We start from the raw sequence: 27431 nt of genomic DNA on the forward strand, positions 1-27431 counted from the left end.
TGTTGATTAAATCATACTTAAACATGGAAAAACGGGCGACCAAAAAGCGGTTTCAGTGCACGAGCATAAAAAAATAAAAAGTCGAGCGCTTAAGGAATATTGCAAGATGTGTAAAAACGAATTAGCCGGACAAGAAAAAGTAAAACTGCAGGAACAATACGACACGTAATTCGTGTTAATGCCACTTTTTCAGGTTAGAACGAGGTAGTCTATAGACACGTTTGGAATTCCAGGCACGTTTGGAGTCTATGACATGCGCGTGGGTTTGGCGTGTGATTTTGCGTGTGTGAACGAACCTTAAACAGCGTGAAACGGAACACTCGGACTGTCTTCTAGAGGCCCTAGTACACTACATAACCGTCTCATAAATGTGTTCTATGAGAGCAGCTGTTCAACGCGAAAGCCGGTTGTTACATATTAACCTGACAGATGCGAGTACACATATCACAAGGCGTCGTTGCTTGAAATCCAAGTTGGTGTTCTCTCTCATATTGCTCACGAATATACATAAGCGCTCGTTACTGCATGCCTTACGCTATTCACATATCTTTAGGAGCTGGATATTTTCGTGATTAAACACCATGCACCGCTTGGGCCATTTTATGCAACTGTACATAAATCCATAAAAAACAACATTCTTATGTTCACGTCCTACCAACGCCACTCCCTGGGTAATAGTCATATCCAGGTTAGTACTCCCTGCCGTCACTTTGGTGTAGAACTTGATTATATCAAATTTTGTCAATGAATAGCGGAATCAAACAAAATGTGAAGTTTGGAGTGAGCACACTTTCAAAGATACGTTATGTATTTTACTCAAAAGCATTTTTGTCTTCCTACTTTTCATTGATTCTTTCTTTCTTTCAATCATTCATTACTCGACTTGGTGGACTTGGTGGCACCGACCAGACGACCATGCTTATTCCTGCTCTTTTCGTTGTGCAGATTGCGCTGTGGCCAAGCGGCCTCACCACCGGGCAGGCCACACATATGCACGCAAATGGAACAATGCCAGTGGCTTCGGGTGACAGAGCACGGGACAACAAATCTGCGCAGACTCCGATCACGATCGACGCCCTTCAACTACGCAGCGACCACGTCACGGATGCGGTCACAACAACCTTATCAGGCACTCGGCAGCATATAAACCCGACCCATGACCCCATCCGCTTCAGTGGACTTGGTGGCACCGACCAGACGACCATGCTTATTCCTGCTCTTTTCGTTGTGCAGGTCAGTAACTACTCTGTACCCTCTTTACGAGACAATGATGTAACGCTGACGGTGCTTCCAAGTCCACACTACCTTGCTGTACTGATTGTTGAGTGCTATGATGTATTTAAGCTATTGCTACTAACATCGGGCGATGTCGAGCTTAACCCCGGTCCGACGTCAGACTCAGAATCGGATACTCGTCCTAATAACGACCTTCTGAAACAAATTCTGAAAGAACAATCTAAAACCAACAAAACGTTAAAAGAACTAGTAACTAACTTGAAAAAGGTTGAGCGAACAGTTGATAACATGGAAACTAGGCTTGCCGCGATTGAAAACGACATGGAACGACTGAAGTATTTCGAAGAGAAGTTGGCCGAATGTGAAAATAATTATGACACCACGAAAAATCAAATCCAAGATCTGGCATTGAAATTAGACGATTTAGAAAATAGAAGTCGACGGAACAACTTGATTATTTACGGCGTAACGGAAAAACCTAACGAAGATATAGCTTCACTCGAAAAGATAGTGAGAGAAAACATTTTAAAAGAAACGCTAGGCGTTGAAGTGAAAACCCTTGAAAGGACTCACAGGATAGGTACCCGCACAAGTAACCGAGACCGCCCGATCATCCTTAGATTGTTTGATTACGCCGAAAAAACCAAAATCTTATCTTGCTGCTACAAACTGAAAGGCACACCATTAGCCATTTCCGAAGATTTTTCTAAGAGAGTAAGGGAAATGCGCACGCACTTGTGGCATTCAGCGGTAAATGAAAGGGCAAACGGAGCAAAAGTTAGGCTAACATTCGACAAACTGAGAATCGATGAAAAAGTGTACACTTGGGACCCAGTGAAGAATATTAGGACTGAATTACCGCAGAAAGCAAGTGTTTCAAAACAGTCCCTTCCCACTTCGACTTCGCTGAAATCCTCTAAAAACAAGAAAGTTTCCAAATGACAGCCCAGTACCAAAACTCTACGAATCGTTTCCCTAAATGCCCGAAGTGTGGTAAATAAATTTGATCAATTAGAAAACCTAATCCTGTCTCATCAACCTCACATTTTAGTAATAACAGAAACGTGGCTTAACCCTGGTGTACGTGATTCTGAAGTTATTCCTCCTTCGTACAAACTGTTCCGTAAGAACAGAGGATCAAGAGGCGGCGGTGTCGCGATAGCAATTAAAAATAATATAAAGTCCTTAGAACTTGATGGTATTCCGGACCATGAAAGTTTATGGTGCAAAATAACATATTGTAACAAAAACATAACTATAGGGGGCGTTTATCGGCCCCCAAATGCAGCTCCGGACTTCATCGATCAGATTCATGATTACCTCTCAAATCATGCTAATTCTAAATCAAAACTTATTATTGCCGGGGATTTTAACCTTCCCGGAATAGACTGGAACAACCGCTCGCATGACGGCCGTGATGTCTCAAGTTCAGAATCACTACTAGACTTGGCATTTACATTTTCACTGAGCCAACTGGTAACTGATAAGACCCGTATCACTTCAACATCATCATCTTTACTTGACCTAATTCTTATAAGTGATACATTAGAAGGATCTTCCGTGTCCATCGAGAATGGCATTTCAGACCACAAAGCGCTCATTCTAACCTGTCCCATTTCAACGACGCGAAAACACAAAAAACCACAACCTATATACTTTAAGGATTACACACGCGCAAATGATCCTGATGTACTAGGTTTCCTAGAATTCCAGTTTCATTCATTCAATGAACTAACAAATGTACAAGAACTCTGGACACGTTTTAAAAATATAGTTAATTATTCCGAAAACACCTTCATTCCTAATAAAAAGAAACGCGTTAACCGAGAATACCCGTGGATAACACGTGAAATCATCCAACTAAAAAGAAAAATAAAACGACGGCGGAAAAAGGGAATCACGTGCACGTCAGACGATTTTATCGGTAAATTCAAACAAAAAATATCGGAAGCAAAAGCCCGTTTCTTCAACACTACATTACCTTCGTTTATGGTGCATAACCCTCACAAATTCTGGCGATATTTGTCAGATGAACGAGAAAAAATAACGCAAATCAAAATCTCGGATCATGTTATTCAGGACCCTGAACAGATTGCTAAAGAGATGAATAACTTCTTTCAGACAGTGTTTACGAAACATGCTACAAATGCAGCTTTAACACCTTACGATGTCAAAATACCAATGGAAGAAATAACTAAGTGAAGAGGGTATACTGTCTCTATTGCATAAACTCGATCCTAAAAAATCTACCGGCCCCGATCAAATTTCTAACTCATTCTTAAGTCGATACGCAAGTTGGACATCAAAGTATCTATTTAAAATATTCACTCTTTCTCTTCAAACATCAGTGCTACCAGACGATTGGCGCAAGGCTGCAATAATTCCAATACATAAATCGGGCTCGAACTTAGATTTAAATAACTACCGCCCAGTGTCATTAACAAGCTCATGCTGCAAAATAATGGAACACGTAATATTTAAGGCCATAATAACTCACCTAGAAACAAACGAACTCCTATATAAACAACAACATGGTTTCAGAACAAGCCTGTCAACCATAACCCAACTAGCAGAGTTAACTCATGACATAGCTAACGTACTTAATAATAATGGCCAATTAGATGCAGTTTTTTTAGACTTTTCTAAAGCGTTTGACGTAGTTCCGCACCATGATTTAATCACAAAATTATCTGCTTTCGGTATTAGTAATAAAATAATATCCTGGATCAACAGTTTTCTAACCAATCGTAAACAGAGCGTTTCAATCGATAATAATCTTTCACAACCACTCGAAGTCTACTCCGGAGTACCTCAAGGATCAGTTCTGGCACCACTTTTGTTCTTGATGTACATAAACGACATCCAGTTCTGCGTTAAAAACTCAATTCAGATGCGCCTGTTTGCTGATGACTGTGTCGTGTACACAGTCGTACACAACCAAGAAGACCAAATAGAACTTCATAATTCACTTCAAACAATTTACTCTTGGTGCAACACTTGGGGCATGAAACTAAACACATCAAAAACACATTACATGTCTTTCACAAATAAGAAACTCCCGCTTAACTTTTCATATTCGATCGGAAGGTCAACAATCAACAAAAGCAACCAGGTAAAATACCTAGGCATTAAACTCACGCCTAACCTTAACTGGGAGCCTCATATTTCGACCATGTGTCAAAAAGCCATAGGCAAACTGACCTTTTTAAAAAGGAGACTGCGCGCAGCACCACCACACCTCAAACTAAACGCGTACAAAACACTAATAAGACCATGCCTAGAATACGCTGATCTAATCTGGAGCCCTCATCAAAAATTCCTTATAAGCAAAATAGAACGCATACAAAAATTAGCAGTTAGGTTTGTATATTCGGACTACAAAAGGCAATCCAGCGTCTCGGGTCTGCTAGCAAGGGCTAACCTAAAACCCCTCTCGCAGAGAAGAGTAATTTCGCGACTAAAATTCATCTATCAATTATACCATGGTCATTTCCAAATAGCACGTGCTCATTACCTCCAAGATCCTCCAAAACGTTCAACCAGACTTAATCACTCCAAAACAATCTATCTTCCCCCAAGTCACGTTAATGTTCACAAGCATTCCCTTTTTCCGTCAGCCATTTCCCAGTGGAACAAGTTAACTAACGATATTGTGTGTTGCAATAACATCGACTCTTTTATTAACTGCATTCAATGTATTGACTTGTCATCGTGATTTTTTTTTTCATTGCATCTCTGTACCACTCCTGCACGGGCCGTGAAGGGCCTGCAGTATATTCAAATAAAAAAAAAAGATGTGGTAATATGCTGCGCTGTTGACGATCGCGTCCTTTATTCGAACATCGCTGGTTATCGTGGCCAAGGGGAACCTAAAGAGTACTTTTTTAGGTTCTGGAAATGGAGAGGGGCGGGGGGTAGCGAAACTCGGAAAATGTGACTTAATTGACTGTGACTTAATTGACTTAATGCGACTTACGACTGTCGTTCTGAGTGTTCGATCACAGCGCACAATAACTGACAGGGACCGACGGAGTAGACGCCACAAAGCGCTGTAGCAAAGTCGTCCTGAGCAATGTCGTCATGAGCTTTACTATCAAAAACAGGCCTTTTAATTTCACCTATACCAATGAAGAATGCAAACTATCAAATATTTTGCAGCGACTTTCACTTCCAGCTTAATCATAAGAAGCCAACAAACAAACACACCAAGGACCACATAGGGGAAATTACTTGTGCTTAATAAATGAAATAAAGAAACGATAAATTAATGGAAATTCAAATGAATGAACAAACAACTTGCCGCAGGTGGGGAACGACCGTCTAACCCTCGCATTTCGCGTGCGATGCTGTACAAATTGAGCCACCGCGGCGCCGTTTGCCCATCCATTTTCTTGCGTATTCATGTTTTCTAGCAAAACCCTGGGAGTGTTAGCCAGCGCCGCCACTCATAATCCTTGGCGGCGGAAATAAATGTGCAACACAAGCCCAACACGATTACGTTGCATCCTCTCAGCAGGCGAAGGCAGCACTCGCCGTCAGACCCCCTGCTTCCGCAGCTTCGCACGTCGGCCCTCTTTTCTCACTGTGCGAGTCTCCGAGGCCGTAGTGCATAGTTCCGAAGCCAACCGCGCAATCCGCTAGGCCCCGGACGAGCCTCCTCCATCGCCGTCTCGACCGCTGCGTTTATCGTATTGAAAAATTGATACGATGCTGAAATCTAGCAGTTATAATTTTCTGTCGCATTTGAAGACCGTGCCGATTAATATTAGAAGGTTTACAACGATAGAGCGGCGAATTGCCTCTGTGCAGTCTCTTCGCAATGGAGTGTCATTAAGCGGTGAATTACACACACTTGAGATTTGACGTAGTAGTTCTGCGGAAACCCGCAAAGTGGAGAGAAGTAATGAATAAATTAATGAATGAAATACTGGGTGGATGTCTGATTTTCCCTTTATTCACACTTGAGATGGCTGCTTTATTTTTAAACAAAGGCCAGCAGTCTCGTGCGACTGGATCAATGCTGATGTTATTTATTTTAAGGGCTTTTTTTTGCGGGAAACTCATCTCAGAGCCCAAATATGCGCGTGAGCCCGCACGGGTTCATCATGACTCATAGCTTGAGTCGAGGAACGAAGGGCGCAAATCTCATCGATATAATGCACCCAATTACAGCCGAGTGAGGAGTTGGATCTAATGCGTAGATCAATCAGTGAATGGAATTTGGTCGCCTTGCGCAGGATAATATGCGGCGAAATTATAAGGCTGTACTGCGTGGGCCATTACGGGCGCTCGGCATAAGAAGAAAGCAGGATTCGGAGCTAGTGGTCGTACATACCAATCATTTTGTCGACAATCTGTGCCAGTGATTAACAACTGCAGCCTTATGTTGTACGAGGTCGCGGATTCGAGTCCTGGTCGCAGCGCCCTCAATCCGATGCGCAGCCAACGCAAGAGCACTTCTGTGGTGCATATGAATGCGTGTTAATCCCGTAAATGGCACAGTAACAACGAGAAAAACGGGCGAAAACCGAGGGGCCCGATTTTTGCTGGTCAGAGTCATATGAAGTGAACGAATATGAAGCCAAGAATAAGGAAAATCGTTTGGTGATTTAGTTGAAATGTTTATAAATGATAAAGGAAAGTCAAATGAAAAGGGACGAAAGAAACAACGTACTGTCGGTTCGATAATTAGTAATAGTAATAATTCACCCAGTGAAAGAGTTTTTCATTGATTTACGTTTTTCTTTGTTACTCTCGAACGTTCATTAAACGTAAAGTGAAATCAGTCGAAAGCGGAATGGAAGAAATGCAGAGCCGCCCGAAATCCATGTAGTATTACGTACCCTTCACTTCCGCAGTGAAGCGTCATGCTTGCAGCCAGTGTATCTATAACGCCACAGTTCCCTCTCGTAATATTTGGGATAGATATTTAGACTGTAGTGTAGGTGCCCGTGTACGTGCATATGTTTGTGTAGTGTCCTGCTTTGATCTATTCCTCATGTTATTTTTGTATACCCGTTACCCAATTAAATGTTGTACAAGAGCTGGCGACCGAAGTTGCCACCATTTGTAACACCGTCGATTAAAGAAAAAAAATAATGAAATATGCTTTATTACTGAAAAACAACTTAATCTTTTGGAAGAGGCTCTATAGCTGGGGCACTCGGTGTAACCTATAGCAGGCTGAAACGATGTCAGCGCAGCCGCGGCCAGTAATCATTCACCCCATGTTCCATCGGCGCGCCGCTTCGTATACAGGAAGACAGATAACCTTGAAGTGCGCTTCACGTCGCGCGCGCGTTCCAGCTGTGCTTGCAACCCCCCCCCCCCCCCCCTCCTGTTTGGGGCATCGACGGCGGGCGTACCACCGGCCCTGGGCCGCTGGCTGTGACCACATGAGACGGCGACGGGGTGTAATTGAGCGTCCACGTGCTCTCTGCTGGAAACGGCGCGAAAGTTCTCGCGGGTTTCTCGGGGGCGTCGCATCCCCGACACTCCGGCTGGCGTGAGTCGTCCGGGAACCGCGAGCGTGCGCGCGGGGGGTCATGGCGCCGAGCCGGCTTTCGCGGTTCGTCGTCCCCGCAGTCGTGGCCTCGGTTCTGGCCCTTGGCGAGGGCCGAGAAGGCGTCGACCGGCTGGCGCCGAAGACCTCGCGGGTCTACACCGGTCGGGATCCCGACATTACGGACATTGTAAGTGTCGCGGTAACGCGTTCGGACATATCACCGCGACACAGCGACGGTTGCATTTATTGCCGGTAGCAGTAGTAGCACAACTAGCAGTAAGAAGTAGCTGCAAGTTAGCGTGACTGGCATCAGTATTACTTGATAGCATTATTCTAACAATACTACTGTTGGTGCCGGTAATAATAATAAAAATAATAATAATAATAATAATAATAATAATAATAATAATAATAATAATAATAGTAAAATAGCGGTAGCAGTATCACAGTACTACTTGTACAATTATTCTAGCAAATGCAGCAATAGTATTGGTAGTGCTGCTACTCTTCATCATCTTCCTGCCGAACCCGTTCCTAACTTTAGTCGTGCATTATTCAAGATATTAATCGAAAACATTCCCACTGAAAATGTCCCCCCCCCCCCATTTAAGCCCCTGAAGGGGGTAATCGAATGGACAACAAAAATATATAAATAAATATATAATAAATACATAGTAGTACTGGTTTCAAAAGAAGACAATAACTCCGTGGAGGACCCTTAAAAAAATAAAGTGAGAGTGTAAGACTTAGTATCAGTAATACTTCGACAGCTTTAAATACCATTGGTAGTAGTGCTTGTAGCAGTAGTAGCAGTAGTCATAGCAGCATTAGCAGCCGTAGAAGCTTTACGCAGCAGTTAGTAGCAGTCTTGGTGGCGATGATTTCAGTGTTAAAAGTAATATACAGAACTGGTCGACTTGCTTTCGACGCATGTTTGTCTGTGTATTCTATTGTGCTTGAAACCCCTAAATTTACGCGTTACTAGTAGTAGTAGTTAGTTGTGATGGTGGGTGGTGGATGGTTAGTCGTGATGGTGATGGTAAGATATTAGTATTTACCAAACCCAGAACAAGGAAGGAGACTAAGCAGAAAACAGTATGCGCGTATGAGGATTGAGCAAATCGTCGTCGTCACCTCAGAAAAAAAAAACTTTCTGCTATTCAATAAAGTACAATGATTGCGCATAAAGCGCACCATAAATCAGCTGTACCCAGGTGGGCACGTGTGCAGCTGTTCACACTCAAATACTAATCCGACTTGCGTCGACAGAACGGAACGCACTCAAGGAACGGCAGGAATGAAGTGGTAATCATTTATTTAAAAAAAAAAGCGACAACGCGCACTTGGACACTGAGTCCAATTTCACTCATGTAATGAAGATCTGTGTTTCCAGTTTTCTGATATTATTTTTTCGTTATACTTTTATTAATTTGCCTTCCGCTTTGTTTCTTCGTAACAGGATGATAAGCATAACTGTACCACCAAGAACGACGCACTCACGTTCGTAAAACATCGATTGGCGGACCTAACTTTCATCTAACGTCATTTTATCATCATTATTATTATGGCTTCACCCAAAAGTACTTATCGCTATGTTGTGCCATATTGAAGAACGAGATTTCGTAAAGCTATTAGACGCGTCTGTATCCCAGGAACTCTTAATGAGCTCCGATTTTTTTTTCTGCAAGCACAAGACGTAGCCTGTGTTAATGTGTTGCAGTCATTAGGAAGATGAAATTTTCATATTACTATTGTTTTTAGAGATTGTATTTTTTTGCTTTCTTACTGGTGTAGGCTAAATGGGCTGAATCATTGCGCTGTTTGAGGTTTTTTTTTGTTCTCCTGTTCAGCGTCGCAACCTTGCAATGTTATCAGTGTTATCAGTGTTGTCGCCTTTGCGTCTGCCGATTAGTCGGGCCTAGTTATGCGAACCTCGTCTTGGTTTCCTCAACCATCACAACAAAGCTTAAATGTCATCGCCACGAGAAAATCATCATGACGTGGCAGTTTCATGAAAATTACGTCACACATATCTGTAAGCAACTTGCAGTTTATTCAATCAGCTGCATGGCGATAAAGTAACACACCATGGCAACGTTAGCCATTCGCTGGTAGCAATTTCCCAGGATCTCATAATTTAATAAACAGACAAACAAGCAAATAAACAAACAAAAGCCTGCTGGCATAGTTCAATAGATCTTGTGAATATGTTTACAATATTGTAATTCTGGAATAACTATGCAACACCAGGTGCTTGTTTTATGCTCTACAGACCTTTTAAATATAATTCATGCCAGAGAGCACAATTATAATCCTCGAACTGAATTGCTTAAAGAGGTAGGCATTACTTTCACAATAAATCAAACTGCCTATCAGAATAACTAACAAAGGGTCACTAAACAAAATTTAGGCGCAGTCGAGCATCTCTATAACTAAGGTCTCTACAACGAAATAACCTGTGTAAGGAAGGAACAATCCTATCCCTGTCTTATTGTGAGCTGTGTGGTACGTTACGTTTGCAATGAAGTTACATGTATAGCGAATCATTTCGGAGGAATGAATGAATTCTGGGACTTTACGTGCCAAAACCACGATTTCGTTATGAGGCAGACCGTAGTGAGGGATTCCGGGTTAATTTTGACCACCAGGGGATCTCTAACGTGCACCCAATGCGTGGGACACGGGCTGATTTCGGAGGCCTCAGCCACTTTGCTATAAAGGCGTTCGATTGCAATTACATTACGACATATTGCAATTTGCATATTCTTGCTGGTGACATTGCAGGGCATGTCGAGTTGGAAGGAATCCTGAGAATGGTACCGGTTTCGAGACATGCACCATTGAACTTGCGGCAGAAGTGCATTGTTTTTACACTTACTTTATTAAAGAAAAGGCCGTTTGATTCATTGGATCACAAAACGAAATGGAATGCCAAGACATTTCATTGCACAGTTCTGCTGTGTTTATGTTTAAATTGACGCCATCTGAGAATTCCTTCCAAGTGGATACGCCTTGAGAAAATACCGGTTACAACTCGTAAATTACAAGAGGTACGGTTAAGATTGTTTAGTGAACTTTTCTTAATTAGTCAAACATTCATTTCCACTTCTCATCTGGATCTTCAAGCAACCCAGCTCAAAGATTAGAATTGTGCGGTCAGCCACAAAGGATTATACTAGCCTAAAACAAAGCAGGCATATGGAAGTACACATTATGGCAAACATTAAAGCGGATTCAAAAGTAACTGCAATAACTAAAAGGTTTCAATTGTTCCGTGCGAAATTCACGAACTACGTACAGGCACTTCCAAGTTCCAGCAGGGCGGCACATTCTTGGCAAATCGCTGCTATTAATTTTGTAGATGCTCGTGATACTTACTCGCCCCCTGTGGATATGGTATAAGAAATATCGCCTGCAAAAGAACATTTCATTAACATACGTATGTGAGGCTGGGCGCACATAATCAGTTTTATCCTGTAGCTTCCAGTTGTTTTCCTGTGTGATCAAACACTTGCCAAAGGTTCGGGCTTTTAGGTCGCACGCTGCAGTCGCTTCTTTATATACTATGACTGTAGAGGCGCTCTTTGCTGGTGCCGAAACAACTCTGTTAACCTGAACCCGATGTAAATGCCGTAACGCGGAAGCCGGTAAACACCTTCTGCAGGAGACCCTCGTGACGCGCAAGGGCTACCCATTTGAACGTCACCGTGTGGTCACCGAGGACGGTTACATTATCGAGATGCACCGAATACCCTGGGGGAGGATGGGTAGGCCCACCGGTTGGCCACCGAAGAGACAGCCCATCCTGCTCATGAGCGGACTGCTCGGAGATTCCTCGAACTACGTGCTCGATTTTCCGCACCAGTCGCTCGGTAAGCTCAATAACACTTAATTGGCTCGTTAATTTTATTTTCCTGAGACAGACAGACAGACAGACAGACAGACAGACAGACAGACAGACAGACAGACAGACAGACAGACAGACGGACGGACGGACGGACGGACGGACGGACGGACGGACAGACAGACAGACAGACAGACAGACAGACAGACAGACAGACAGACAGACAGACAGACGGACGGACGGACGGACGGACGGACGGACGGACGGACGGACGGACGGACAGACAGACAGACAGACAGACAGACAGACAGACAGACAGACAGACAGACAGACAGACAGACAGACAGACAGACAGACAGACAGACGGACGGACGGACGGACGGACGGACGGACGGACGGACGGACGGACGGACGGACGGACGGACGGACGGACGGACGGACAGACAGACAGACAGACAGACAGACAGACAGACAGACAGACAGACAGACAGACAGACAGACAGACAGACAGACAGACAGACAGACAGACAGACAGACAGACAGACGGACGGACGGACGGACGGACGGACGGACGGACGGACGGACGGACGGACGGACGGACGGACGGACGGACGGACGGACGGACGGACGGACGGACGGACGGACAGACAGACAGACAGACAGACAGACAGACAGACAGACAGACAGACAGACAGACAGACAGACAGACAGACAGACAGACAGACAGACAGACGGACGGACGGACGGACGGACGGACGGACGGACGGACGGACGGACGGACGGACGGACGGACGGACGGACGGACGGACGGACGGACGGACGGACGGACGGACGGACGGACGGACGGACGGACGGACGGACGGACGGACGGACGGACGGACGGACAGACAGACAGACAGACAGACAGACAGACAGACAGACAGACAGACAGACAGACAGACAGACAGACAGACAGACAGACAGACGGACGGACGGACGGACGGACGGACGGACGGACGGACGGACGGACGGACGGACGGACGGACGGACGGACGGACGGACGGACGGACGGACGGACGGACGGACGGACGGACGGACGGACGGACGGACGGACGGACGGACGGACGGACGGACGGACGGACGGACGGACGGACGGACGGACGGACGGACGGACGGACGGACGGACGGACGGACGGACGGACGGACGGACGGACGGACGGACGGACGGACGGACAGACAGACAGACAGACAGACAGACAGACAGACAGACAGACAGACAGACAGACAGACAGACAGACAGACAGACAGACAGACAGACAGACAGACAGACAGACAGACAGACAGACAGACAGACAGACGGACGGACGGACGGACGGACGGACGGACGGACGGACGGACGGACGGACGGACGGACAGACAGACAGACAGACAGACAGACAGACAGACAGACAGACAGACAGACAGACAGACAGACAGACAGACAGACAGACAGACAGACAGACAGACAGACAGACAGACAGACAGACAGACAGACAGACAGACAGACAGACAGACAGACAGACAGACAGACAGACAGACAGACAGACAGACAGACAGACAGACAGACAGACAGACAGACAGACAGACGGACGGACGGACGGACGGACGGACAGACGGACAGACGGACAGAGGGACAGACAGACAGACAGACAGACAGACAGACAGACAGACAGACAGACAGACAGACAGACAGACAGACGGACGGACGGACGGACGGACGGACGGACGGACGGACGGACGGACAGACGGACAGACGGACAGACGGACAGAGGGACAGACAGACAGACAGACAGACAGACAGACAGACAGACAGACAGACAGACAGACAGACAGACAGACGGACGGACGGACGGACGGACGGACGGACGGACGGACGGACGGACAGACGGACAGACGGACAGACAGACGGACAGACAGACAGACGGACAGACAGACAGACAGACAGACAGACAGACAGACAGACAGACAGACAGACAGACAGACAGACAGACAGACAGACAGACAGACAGACAGACAGACAGACAGACAGACAGACAGACAGACAGAGGCGAATGGACAGACGAGCATTCAACAAATATTTGACAAACAAAACAAGCAGATATCCGCGGCAGTTCATTTCTATTTTATGCACTAGAGATATCACACTTCGTTATTTCCCTGCGGTATAGCAATGGTTAGGTCGGTTTCAAAGCTGATGCGCTTATTGCTTCCACTTCAGGAATAACATGCGCCCAAGTTAAGCAACAAATATACTGCATCAAGACGACAAGTTGGGCCAGTTGGTTAGGATTCATTGTAAGGTTCGTTACAGCACAACACAAGACACGAACAAAAGGAAGGTATAAACGACGACACAGCGCCGTGTCGTCATTTTATACCTTCCTTTTGTCCCTGTCTTGTGTTGAGCTGTAACAAACCTTACAATTCAGCAACAAGGCTAGGTTAGTCGGTTACACTGCAGTTTTAGGCATCACGGCTCGTTATTGTGGCGACGGAGGGCCTGGGAACTGCCTGGAGCGATATTACTGGTTCTAATCTGTACCCTGTGTTCACAAATGTACCTCGCCTCAAAGCTCTTCATAGACGAGCAGAGCACAACACCAGCCCTCGACTAAAGAAAATACTGAGCTCCTTGGCAATTCCTGGCAAATACTCCTTGGCAATACCTGCGACCAGGAGTTGCTTGAGAAACACCCATTAACTTCAATGCACAAGGTCGCACGCTGCAGTCGTTCCCATATATACAATGACTGTAGAGACGCTCTTTGTTGGCGAGGTCTTGAGGTCTTCGTTACAAAAATTTAGCCCAGGGGTTACAAAAAATTAGCCCAGGAATCATCTTAGGGTGTTATTTCAGCACGGTTACCACTTCGGTCGAGAGACAGAGTTTCCCCCCTATTTATCGGCTAGCATGAGTGGCGCAGTGCAGTCCCTGCCGGCCCTTTCCCCCCTCCCTTGTGCAGGGTCGCCAACTGCGCTCAGCCTGGTTAACCTCTTTGATTTCCCCTGACTACTCCTCTCTCTCTCTCACTTTCCATCTATCTATCTATCTATCTATCTATCTATCTATCTATCTATCTATCTATCTATCTATCTATCTATCTATCTATCTATCTATCTATCTATCTATCTATCTATCTATCTATCTATCTATCTATCTATCTATCTATCTATCTATCTATCTATCTATCTATCTGTAGACAGGCGGTGGATAGATCGCTTTCTTGTGCTTTTTTGTAGTTTCATTCCCTAGGGTATTTTCACATGCCTGCCAGGTGCACATGGCATAGCTACATAGCTACAATTAATCGTCATAACTATCGAGTCAAGGGACAGTGACGAATGGAGGTACGTTCAAGAGTGCATGGGTCAGTGAGACGGAGAAGCGTTCAAAGGCCCATGTAATAATCGAAGAGATAAAAATATATTTGTCAACGACTCTTTTGTGTGTGGCGCTGTCAAAGAAGAAGCTGGGTTATTCCCAGCATACAATGTACATGCCTCGTGCATAAGTGACAACGTTCTGAAGCTTGACCGAACAGCGTTAGGAAGCGGGCGAAACGAAGGACGACAAACAGTTGAACTCCGACCTTCCCGTTGTCGTGTCTTGTGCGCTGTTTGTTCTACGGAAGGTTTTGTCCAATAGCTGCAGCAAGAGGGGCTGCGGGGACGTCTCAAAATTTGGAAATCACCTTAGCTACGGCACTCATTAAATAATGCCGTTAGAATTTACAGATGCAAAGAACAATGGGACAGTGCCCTGTTCTATATCCAGAATTAGTTACGGAGCTGTTTTCCTTCTCTTCAGTAGAATTCATATATCCAGGACTGACGGTGTCAATGCGACAGAATTTGAATATGTACTAGTCTGAAGAATCATAACTACACTGTCATCATAGTCATTACCGTGACCGTCATAGCATAATCGTCATTGTCACCGATACCTTAAAGGAGCATCGTTATGAAATGACGGTGCTGCGAGACACGCGATAACTCGACAACAGCCAGTGTTGCGACGCCATCGATAGATGGCGTCGCAACACTGGCTGCTGTCGTCAGGCCCTAGCATCGTGCAGAGGCCAGAAACTCGGATTCAATAAAGCAAATTGAGTTAGGCAAATAAATGCTCTTGCATTCAAAGTTCACCTTGGCGCACCACATCCCTAACTCGTTACGACGCAGGGTTCGTGCTCGCGGACCAGCAGTACGACGTTTGGATCGGCAACGTCCGCGGTAACTCGTACGGCAAGGGGCACGTAAACCTCAAGGTCCGCTCGAAGGCGTTCTGGAACTTCTCGTGAGTCACTCTGATTGCATAATGTCGTCGCAACCTGGCAATCGTACTTTTCCTTATATTTTTTTTCCCGTCTAGCAAGAGCTTGACGTAATGCGCCTTGATGACAGGCAGCCCTTGTGTATGCGAACATGTGGAAATAGCCAGAAACAAGGTTGCGTGCAATATCACTGTCAGTAACGCCCATATTATTGCAGCAGACAAAACAACAAGACTACGCCCACAGACAGTTGGTGTGTTTGCTTATCATCTTGCGTTGCGAAAAAAAAGGAAATTGCAGTTATTGGGACAAGAACACGTCCTGCGTAATATTAGGTATTTATATATATTTGTATAACAAAAGCAAAAATATTACTGTATTAAAGTAAGATGCTATGGCGAAAATATATGCTGCGAATATTGCTGATGCTTCTCGACTGAGACATGGACGCCTCAGCAAAGACTTGCCCAAGAATGCTAATGTCAGAGAATTGATGACGCTATGAACGCATTGCGTGGTGTCGCCGCGCGTAACGGACAAATCTTCGGATAAGAAACAAAGTCACCCGGGTGAGCTTTTTCTAACGGCGTAAATGGGGGGACGACGCAAATAATAGCGAACGTTGGTTCGACAAAGCTGACGTGAGGCCCACTTGCCTTGGTAGCATCAATCTGCCTGTTTTCGGTAAGCAGATACGACAACTTCATCTGATAAGACAGAAAACGAAAAGATCGCTATGAAGCGTGGTGCAACCTACATTTGCCTGTTATATTTATATGTTCATGGGTGTATACGACTGTGTGATGTGGATTTTTGACCCTATGACGTGGTTTTCTCTTTTTCATTTTCTTACATATATCTTCATATTGTTGTTTCCGCTATTCAAAAGGAGTAGCCATCACCATTATTAGGTCACTGCGTCTCTCTTTTTTATTTCAATAAAAAAAGGGAGAGCAACTCGCCATCCAAGAGACGAAGAAAGACTGGCGGCACACAGGTGCACTGGCTATAGTACATGAAAAAATGCCAGCCTTAAGATTTATTTAACCTTAAGCGACGGCTAAACGAACTGCAGTTAGTATCGCTTTGAGTATTCATCGGGTGCGTTCACTCATTACACGCCCTTTTCCCAATTATATCAGTTAGAACTGGAGCTGGTCGCTCCATTATGCGTTTACTCCCTTTAAGGGATTTCAACGGCTCGCTCCCTTACGCTCTCACGTGAATTCGCGCGCAGCTTTCACGAACACGCCGTGTTGGACCTTCCGGCGCAGATTGACTACGTGCTTCGCGCCACGGGGTGGCAGGATGTTCCTTACGTGGGCGTCTCGCAGGGTACGCTCGTACTCTTCACCATGCTCTCCGAGAGGCCCGAGTACAACCGAAAGGCGAGTGAAAATGCAGTCTTGCGTGCCTCCTTTCTGTGTCGCGGGGAAGTGCTCAAATGCAGTCCGTATAACCGAGGCCCGCACCAATATCAGCCTAAAAGTGTTCTTCCACTTCTATGCCAAACGCGTACCTTCGCAGCGCATAAGCCCGCTGCGGTATCCCATTGGCCATGACGTTGCGCTACTGAGCTTGAGGACGCGGGTTCGATTCCGGCAGGGGGAGCTATGCATAAACGGCCGTGTAACATGCATTGAGCGCGCGTTAAAAGAACACCAGGCTGTCAACTAATTCGGAGCTTCCCACTACGGCGTGCCTCATGATCAGAACACGGTTCTTGCATCTAAAACGCCTAAATTTAATTAGTTACTTTTATTTAGTCATAGCATGTCAAGAAGCGTAACAAAGAAACTCGGATGTCCTCGTTCTACACCTTGCGTCGTTAAGGCGATAGCATTATGGCTTATCCTATATTTCGATGATTATTTATCGACATCACTTTCTGTTAGAGCCACCTCCACGCAGTGAAAAGTTGGGTGGAGAGTAGTATAGCCCAGCACACCTGACGCACACCCATGCAACTACCGCCGATGTGCCTGTCACGTGCCTTTGTATGTCACATCGCTTCGAAGGCCCCCCGCCTCCTCCGTCTTCCCCGCTCCTCCACTCTGAGCCCTGCGAGTGCTCTGTGGAGGACATACCTTCTTACATCGCCGAAGGTCAAATGGGTGGTGGTGTACAACGTGTTTCTGGTTCCGCAATTGCTTCCGGCGCAAACAGTTCACAAAAAGTTCACTTTCGAGATCTCTTTCTGTTACTCAGAGTAAGCGGTCGCTGGTTGATAGATTTTGACACCATCTCTTTTCATCTTACAATGTTATCGCTTTAAAACCCTTGAGAGAACACATATCGTGCATTGGTGTCAGGATCTACTCACCTATGCCTTTGAATCCATTGCCTCCGAGATGTACCCGCCTTATTTCGCACAGCCAGCAAGAATGAAAGCCGGCGAGTGCCTTGTTATAATGGTATGTATCAAAGGAATGTAGGATCGAGTTACGATAATAAGAATATCGATGCGCGAAATTTAAGAATGCGCTGACCAGGTGGCATCTGAACTCAGTCACATCGACCGTTGCGCAGGTGAAGGCATTCGCCGGGTTGGCGCCGTTCAACAAGCTGACGCACGTGGAAATCGTCGCATTGACAGCGTTCACGCCGTACGCCGAGAAATACTTGGTAAGCCAAGGTCTCATATTTCTGCGTGATACACTAAAACTAAATGAAGGAAGAATAATAAATAACAATTTTCCATCAATCTCTTATTGAACTTTAGCCTCTTTTTCATTGCATATTTGTGCTTTTATTATATCTTAGTATATTAGTGCGGTAAATTTGTGTTTTTGCATGCCTACCTTTTTCCTACTAGCTCTTTTACTCTTAGCTAGATAATTCATCATCATCAGCAGCAGCAGCAGCAGCATCGTCATCATCATCATCATCATCATTTCGTGACCCTTAAAGGCCACTGTTGGAGTAATACATAAGGGGGGAGCATACATAAGAAAAATAAACGTACAAACACTCATGACTGAAGTAAGAAACAATAACAATAACATTCAGAAGGGGTTAAGAAGGTGTAATCAAATAAATGTCAGACACAAAAAGTAATAACCAATGCACTCAAAAAAGTGTGATGTAGTAATAATAAGTAAAATCCATTAAGCATCAATACTCAAAGTTCGTTAGTATGTTTCGAAACTTGGTAGGGTTACGTTCGATTACTACGCGGTCCGGTAAACTATTCCATTCTGCAATAGCTACCGGCAAGAAAGAGCTGTTGAAGGATTTAGTAGAGCCGTGAAGACGTTGAGTACTGAGGGTGTTTGAGAGAAAATGTGAAGTACGGTTGGGTGGCAAAAGAAGAGTGTCGCGTAAATGCGTGAAATTGTAATAGAGCTTTTGAAAGAAGCATAAGCGTGAGATTTTTCGGCGATGTGTTGATGATTGAATGTGGAGGGATGATTAGATGTTTCTAACAGTTAGCCGATAGTCGTACTGGGATGCAATAAACCGGGCAGCGTGATTTTGGACGGCTTCCAGTAGCTCAACAAGGTACGCTTGATGGGGATTCCAAATTGCCGATGCAACAAGCTTTTTTTTTTTCATCCTCAGATTTTTTGGGCTCCCCGAAACCGGTCCCTGCTTACTCCTTGTCTTCTGACAAAACAAGGCAGATCAGATTAAAAACGCGCCTGCTTGCGCTTGAAACTGTTTAAAAGAGAACGCTCCTTTGCCTCTTCCCTCGACTTTCTGACTGTTGCTGCTGCTATAGCTGCTGCCTGCTGGCAGCTGGCTGCCGCCTTGGCGATTAGTTTTTGGCAGATAGCTGGGTGGTACGGAAAGTAATGTCTTCACCACGCCATCATGGTCGTACCATTGCCATCCCTGTATGCTGGCTCCTAGACTCAATCTGAGACGATTGACCGGCACCGGGTACAGAGCAAACAAACACCAAGTGTAGTGCCAATCGAAGTGGTCCTTGCCGAATGCGCGAGTCATATAGTGAAAGTAAGATCGGTCTAATTGACTGGTATAAAACACATTTCAAACACACACACACACACGCACATAACAAAAAACTCAGTGCCCTTCCACCATGGAGGAAAGGAACAAAATAGGAGAGGTCTTGACGTCACGTTTTTGAAGCCGGAAATGCAGCCATGTTGGTGTGCCATCTCTTGTTGCCCCTCCAATCAGCTCGCCGGAGCAGTTAGGCGCGAACTTTGAACTTGCATTGCTACGAGCTGCCGGAAGTGTGTGCTGCTGACGCGCGTCAGAACAAAGCCTACGAAACTTCTGTAGCAGCTTTAGTGAAGCAGACGCGTTCCTGTACTTTTCCGTTGCACATTGAAGAAGTTGACGAAGAAGAGCTACGCCGTGATTACTTGAGTGTGTCTGTTGCTGACTGACACTCGCACTCACAGACCCATAACACAGCTTTCAAGCTTACACACCACGCCACGAAGTCAGCTTGTCTCACGAACAGAATGTGCTGCGAGGAGGACACGTGCCGAAAAAACTTTTTTTCGGCCATTCCCCGTGACAACCACTCCACTCCGTGAAGATGGAATGGCAGCGAAAGGCGACGACATTCAAAGCTCTCAAATGAAAAGCAAAGTGCTTACGCTGCCATTCCATCTTCACAGTGTTGAATGGTTGTCATTTCTTTAATTGACTGAATCTTATGGTACTTGTATAGCGGACTCTTCATCAGGTAGCCGAGTCACATCTTGATGTTCGTCTTCTTCACGAGACCCTTTCTGTAAGTCGGCTTGGCGAGCAGTCGCGTCTTCAGATGCACTTCGATGGCTATGTCGTCGTCGATGTGCCTCGGAAGACTCTGCATGGTCTGCTGAACGTCGATGGGCACGTTCCCGGCTTGCGCCTTGGTTCCCTACTGTCACCGGTCGTGACGAGCAGACGCCAGGTGCACATGGACGGGATCCGCAGCGCAATCAAGCGTTCCTCTACAGCGTTCAGTTTCAGCAGATGCCCCGGAATCCGAGGGTACACGTATCCGTTCGTGATTGAGTACTGGAGCACCACACCTTTGAGCGGAAGTTCCATGCACGTCCCGCACACCTTGAAGTCTGCTACGTCACCCGGAACATCTGGAAACGAACGGGACAGTACCTGTAGCGCACGGTCCCGGTTAGTCAGGTCTCGCACATTTCCGATCCTCGTCAGGTCATTCTCGAACCACAGATGGTAGCACAGTCTGCAACTGAATCCGAAATGTTTATCCATAAATGTCGTAACTGGGCATCCGGCCGTACTTTTGAAGTCATTCACTCGGCCCATCCGGTACCTCTGCCGCCGTATTGCGTTGCGAGTCTGGCGCCGTTGCTCGTTCGGTGGTGCCTGGGCTCGCGAATGTCGTTTTCGTTCAGCATCGCGCGAACGTTCTTCGTCACTGTCAACTTAGTTTGACATTTTACAACAAAGATTTGTTTGATGGAATAATTACCTCATTCATTCATTCATTCATTCATTCATTCATTCATTCATTCATTCATTCATTCATTCATTCATTCATTCATTCATTCATTCATTCATTCATTCATTTTTGTTGGCTTGTACGAAACGATAGGCATGAGAGGTGCCCCGTCCTCTCTGCAGTGCCGCGTAGGCCTTGATGTTGTTTCAGTGGACGAATAAGGCCAACGCTGCGACCCGTTGCGCAGACGAGCGGCCACGAGGCGTTCCTGGCGGAAGTGCTGCCGCGGGGCGCCTTCTACATGCCGTGGGCCAGCAAGTTCTGCGCGCTCCCCACGCGAGCGGTCTGCTCGCTGATCGGCGACATAGCCGGCGACCTCGGGAGCAAGTACATGAACGAGGTGCGAGGAGCGAGGGCGTGTTTTTACGCCGTGCAGGTGAACCGCCAAAAAAAGACGGGCATGACCCTGGACAGGCACGCGTAGAAGCGCTAACCTCCTACTAAATGTCACTGGGCGATGCGACAAGATCACGAACGGGGGGACGGCCTAAAATCTTGAGCGAGAGAGAAAGAGGGGGGGGGCGACCATCACAGCATCCGCAACCTCGCACTCCTTCATGGTACGAGCAGGAATGAAGAACTTCACTTTGGCCTAGTTGGTATTTACTGCATATCATATTGACCGCAAAATGATGTTTATGTGTTCTCTCCATATGTCCCCGTCTTTATTTGCGGTCAATATGATATGGAGCAGGAATGAGACGCCAAACGCCGGAGGGCTTTTGAAGTAGCTGCTAGCCTGGTGTCTGCCACCTGTATTTGCAAAGGACCATAGTGTGATGGTCCCCTGTCTTTTCTTTTAAAGTTAATTTGGGCAGTGCTGTGTGTATGAGTGCGTAATTGTGCTTATTGGGAACAATGTCATTTAATTGTAAGTTAGCATTTCTACGTGTCCCTCCTGCTGGTCCCCGTCTTAATTTCTCAAACTTTATTTAATACCGGAATACCAGTCCGCTCAATTCCTACTCTTTCCACTGCCCTTCGCTCAGCATGCAAACTCCTGCCTCAACCCCCCCCCCCCCTGGCCCTTGATCACCCTACCCCCTTGTATCCTAAATTTGATTCCCTCATGCTGTTTGTAAAGCCTGTAAGGCGTAATAACCCGTCCTACTGTACTCATGCGCGCAGAACAAAACATGGCCAAGAAAATGAAGCAGCAGGGAAGAGAATGTTACAACAACAACAAAAAAAAACCCCGGTGCGAATCAGAATGCCCGTATACAAGAAGAGGATATCAACGGTTTGCAGCTTTAAACAAGTGCACAACACTTTGAGTGCGCCTGCTCTGATTGAACTTGCTCTTTAGTTGCGTGTAGTGCCTGTCGCATGTTTGTTTTTCGTCCTCGTACAAGAGATTGGGAGAGCAAAAATAAAAGATAGAAAAATGGCTGCTTTTGAAAACATGGTTTCGAGAAAAGTGTTCTTTTTCTTGACGGTGCAACCTATTTATTTTTAGGGTGCATCGAAATGTGGACTATGCCATCGCTTAACTTTTTTTTTTCACTTCAAGCCGCCTAGTAGCAACTAACACAGCTGTCGTATTTTTATAAGCAGATTTTGAAGAAATTAGGCTTTGTTAGGCGTGTTGTGCTTTTAGCTCTTGTGCCCTCCTTAAACCGAATTTAGGAAAAGCGTGACATCAGTTTCAAAGTGATGAAGACGTGCTCGACTGTTTGCCCCACGCAGGCTAAAAGAAAGCCGGCAAAGCATTCTGCGTATTCCTAACCTTACCTAACCTAACCTAACAAAGTTTTCCGCAGTCAACGTTTAGCAGAAGACGCCCAAGTAGTGCAAAGAGATTTCATTAGTATAAGCTAAACTGCTAGGTTCCGCATCCGTTTAAATTGTTTAAGCGAGATTTCTAGCTGCGGGTCTCAGGGTATATAACCGCTCGTGAGTCTCCGCCATTATAATGTGAAACAAATAAAGGAGCTCTATTTTGATTATTTCGTTCCAGAAGCCCCTCTTTTTCAGTGGAGTCGATGGGGCTTGACAACTTATATTCTTGCTCTGGTGGAAGGTCATAAAGCAACTAGAGTTCTAACGAATTGGTTGAGATGAGACAGAGCTTCCAGACGCCTCAACCGCCATGTTTTGAAACACAAAACTTGAATAGCGACCACAACTGTAGCGCTAACTACAACGTTTACTCGAAAAGAGATCGGTCACGAATATAGGTCGACCCTTATATATTGAAGTCGCTGAGAAAAAAAGAAATGCATTTCGAATGTAGGTCGATGATATCTTATTAGAAAAACGGCAAACTTTGGAACATGGCATATCCTTATTTACCATAAGCTCGCTAGTCGACGCCCCAAGCTACATCCTTGTCGGAACTGCCAGAGAATAAGCCGTCTTCTTCGAATGCCTCGCAGGCGTTCTTGGCACGCCAAGCGACGTCGTCCTCGATGCCATCGAGTGCATAGGTTATGCAGCCTTTTTTAAGCCAGTCAGGATAATCTTTAGACTGACCTTTGGGCGGGCGCGATGGAGGAACTTCGTTAGCTAGGATATCACGAATATAAGTCGAAATGATTTGGTCATGAATATAGGTCGGTAGTTCATTTAGCGTAACAATTAAAAAATATATAATAAGAGAGTTCAATCTATATTCGAATAAATACGGTAGCCTCGATCGCAGCAGTGTTGTAGAAGACAGAGGTAGCTGTATTACTTTGTGTATTTATCAGAATGCGAGTTTTGTTGGCAGAACTCGCGAACTGTTGGCTGAATACTTCATTGCTAACCTCGAACATGTGAGCTTAGAGTTTCTCGATAAATGGAGGCAGCGCACCTGCAGCCAAGTGTCTGTCAGCTTTTTTCATCGCACTACATTACAGTGAAACCATGCGTAAGCAATGGGTGCGGTGAAGCGACGTAGCAGACTTTCTTGTAGCTCTAGCAGGAACATCTGACCTCGCCTCTGCCTGTCTGTCACACACCGCTGGTAGTGTCTGCTTCATTTCGCATCCTAATAATCATTATGATGTTGCACCTTGCAGACAAGGCTTCCCGTCTACCTGCATTTCATGCCTGGAGGTACGTCCACCAAGAACATCGTTCACTTTGCTCAGGTACGCGTAAGAGGCAGAAATGTGGGAAAATTCAAAGAAAGCGTGAATGCCAACAGTGCGTCACAGCTCAGTTAACGCATTTGAAGCAGAGAGCGGATGAAGCCATACGACGTGTGACTTTCTTAGTTCTTTCACCCAGCTGGTGGCTTCTGCGAGACCTCAGAAGTTCGACTATGGGCCTCGAAGGAACATGCTCATCTACGGTCAGGTAAGAGTCAAAGAGGATAATTGCAGGGAAGTGAACCATACTCACGTCCGGTTTGCTACCCTACACCGGGAGGGGAATACACATATGAAAAAAAAAAGGTGACAGGGAACAGGACATGACACAGAAACTCCTCTAGGAGTGGTCTAATTATGCGTAAGCATTGTGTCACTTCATCTCCACGCATCCCGGTGTCATTATCAATGTTACGAAACTGGATCTGGCCAGTACAAACGACAGCGATGCGGTGACGCAAACTGGTGAAGACGGTGGCGTGAGGAGCGTTGATGACGCAAGCAAAGTACTGCAGGTGGCGGCGCTAGGTGCGGTGATGACGTTCCGATCATTTATAAGCCGTTATCGCTGTTTAGCGCCTTGTCCATCCGCGTCGTACCATTGACCAAACGTACCCTGGCGGCGGCTTCGTACGGCACCAGCGCGCGGACCGTACCTTGAAAGCGATATGCGATGCCGAAAAAGAGTGCCGAGGGCTGATAGCTGCGCGCGCTGTGTTCTCGCCGCTTACTTAGCGTTGAAAAGAGACGCGCGGGCCCGTATCTCGAAAGCGATCTGCGAAAGTGGCAGAGTGAGGCGGGAGCTGAGGGCTCCGTGAACGTTGTGTTCTCGCCGCTTCGTTGGCGTTGAAGGGAGAGGCAGCACCGAGGTGAATGCACTTGCTGCTGAGGGCGCTATATCGAAAGCGACCCAATTACGGGACGAAGGGACGGACAGTTTTCTTGTTTGGTAAACACAGAAATGCTTACGCATTTAAAATAGCATTAGTTTATTAAGTCGACAAGTCTCCGTGATTGCTTATAGACTGGGTATGGCCAGGTAAGGGTTTGCGCAAAAACGGAAGGTGGAGCCGTTCACTCGGATCCTAGTTATGGAGACAAGCGTTGGTAAATTCCGTCGATTTCCGCTGTGCAAGTTCACTTGCGAGCTAACGAAGCCCTGTAGCTGCGTCTGTTCTCGATGATGTTGTAGCTACGCAGTGGGGACGCTACGCAGTGGTCCCCACTTCGTAGCTATACTATTATCATGAGCAGATCGGGCGGCCTCATATACACGGTTGTTGCCGTATATAGGTACCGGAATGGCCTGGTATCCACTAACATACTATGTATGGTGTGTTATTTGCTCTATTGCGTGGTGGTGAAGAAGTCTTATGTCAGTGACTAATTGCTCATTCGGTGCATGACGAAATGGCGACATGATGCACTGGAGAGCGGCCTTGGAGTCAGATGTTGAGTAAAGGTACCAATAAAAAAAATTACGCCGAGGATTTTTATTTTTTGTTTGCATTTCAGGGTGACGCCGTTTAAACCAACAGTGCGGTTGCGAATTCGGGTGGAACTGTTGACATGACTATCTGGGATGTATAGGAATTAAGCATTTTTTTGTGCTGATCATGCCTTTGTACGACGCACCCAGCCGGAGAGAGAGAGAGAGAGAAAATGATAAATGAAAGGTAGGGAGGTTAACCAGGACTGAGCCCGGTTGGCTACCCTACACAGGGGAAAGGGACAGGGGGACGGAAAGATTAAAAGAAGAGAAAGTCCACTGGAGATATCAGTTGGTCACTCAGTCCGGATCACAGACGCTGACTCAATCCGGTCGCTTTCAAATATCGCGGCAGCGATTTTGTTTTAGCCGGAGATAACACGAGTGCCTAGCGGGTGTTTGCTTCTTGATCCGAGCGGTTGGTCGCGAAAATGACAGCGAACTATGGTCGGTAAATACCTGTATTGACTCACCGGGTGGTAAAGGGAGACTTAAGTGTTATTAATTATAGCATATCACTGTTGGGGCTTCATTAGTGGGCCCTCAGGACTTCCAAATGAGGGTGTGGCTTACACGTCGCAAGCGCTACAGCGCTAAATGACAGTGTTTAAGGAAATTTTTTAACAACTGCCAAATGTTTTGGGACCAGTTGTGAGGAACTGTAAAACTTTTGGATAGCCAAACGCTGTCGAAGGCACCTTTGAGATCAAGAGAGATGAGTAAAGCTTTATATCTTTAACTTCCCCGAGTGCTTACCGAGTGCTTGTATGACGAGGGCCATGAAATCTCCTTTCAATGAACACTAGGTCATTGCGCTATCATTGGAAATGATGACTCAGATAAGGCAGCTCGGACGTCAAACAAAAAAGACCACTGCGTCCCCTTTGCACTCTCAAGGACCGACGCTGCGAGACAACTCCGCATTCTAGCACGCACACTATCCTTAGAAATTAACTAAAAGTTAACTTCCGAAGTTTTACGGGTCGAAACCATGATGTGATTACGAGAACGCCGTAGTGGGGCACACCGGATTAGTTTTGACCACCTGGAGTTCTTTAACGTGCAAACTGTGCACGAGTGTTTTTGCATTTCGCGCCCATCAAAATGCGGCCACTGCAGCCAAGCTAGATCGAAGACGGGCCCTCTGTCTCGGGTCAAAACAAATACGACGGGTAGCAACAAATACAAGAAAAGTGGCCATTTGACAAGATGGCTCATTCCATATGAGTTCAGAAACGCATTCTTCTCGGCAGCCACCTTCGAGGAAAGTGATTGTTTTTTATCGAGAAAATCGATGTCGAGGCGGCGGTTTTGATGTCCTCGCGCTGAATATAAGCCACTTCGACAATCAATCATGTGTTGTAATTGCTTTGCATAAAGTATGACAAAAGTGGCATCAAAATATAACCTAGAACTACATTCCTGAGTGAAACTGGTGAATGGTCCTTTGCTTTATCTCCACTGTGTATTAAAACGAAATCTTTCATGAAAACGGGTTCATTGAGTCATCACATACATTATCTCATCTGCTTGTGGTTTCTTACT

General features: G+C 46.0%; 1 protein-coding gene across 5 annotated transcripts in view; it reads left to right on the forward strand.

Moving 5' to 3' along the window:
* Positions 1-983: 983 nt before the first annotated feature.
* Positions 984-27431, forward strand: part of LOC135920387 (lipase 3-like) — a 30333-nt gene continuing 3885 nt past the window's right edge. The window contains exons 1-8 of one of the 5 annotated variants that reach the window (XM_065454641.2): positions 984-1233; positions 11406-11613; positions 15786-15900; positions 17115-17265; positions 18407-18502; positions 21511-21699; positions 24326-24397; positions 24537-24605. In XM_065454641.2, coding sequence (XP_065310713.2) covers positions 991-1233; positions 11406-11613; positions 15786-15900; positions 17115-17265; positions 18407-18502; positions 21511-21699; positions 24326-24397; positions 24537-24605 — 1143 coding nt within the window. In that variant the 5' untranslated portion in view covers positions 984-990. Of the gene's footprint in view, positions 1234-7689; positions 7929-11405; positions 11614-15785; positions 15901-17114; positions 17266-18406; positions 18503-21510; positions 21700-24325; positions 24398-24523; positions 24606-27431 lie in introns of those variants that run through there. The other 4 variants (XM_070527552.1, XM_070527553.1, XM_065454639.1 and 1 more) reach the window with 4 other exon arrangements.

This window comes from Dermacentor albipictus, chromosome 10 (assembly GCF_038994185.2).
Source record: "Dermacentor albipictus isolate Rhodes 1998 colony chromosome 10, USDA_Dalb.pri_finalv2, whole genome shotgun sequence".
Lineage (NCBI taxonomy): Eukaryota > Metazoa > Arthropoda > Arachnida > Ixodida > Ixodidae > Dermacentor > Dermacentor albipictus.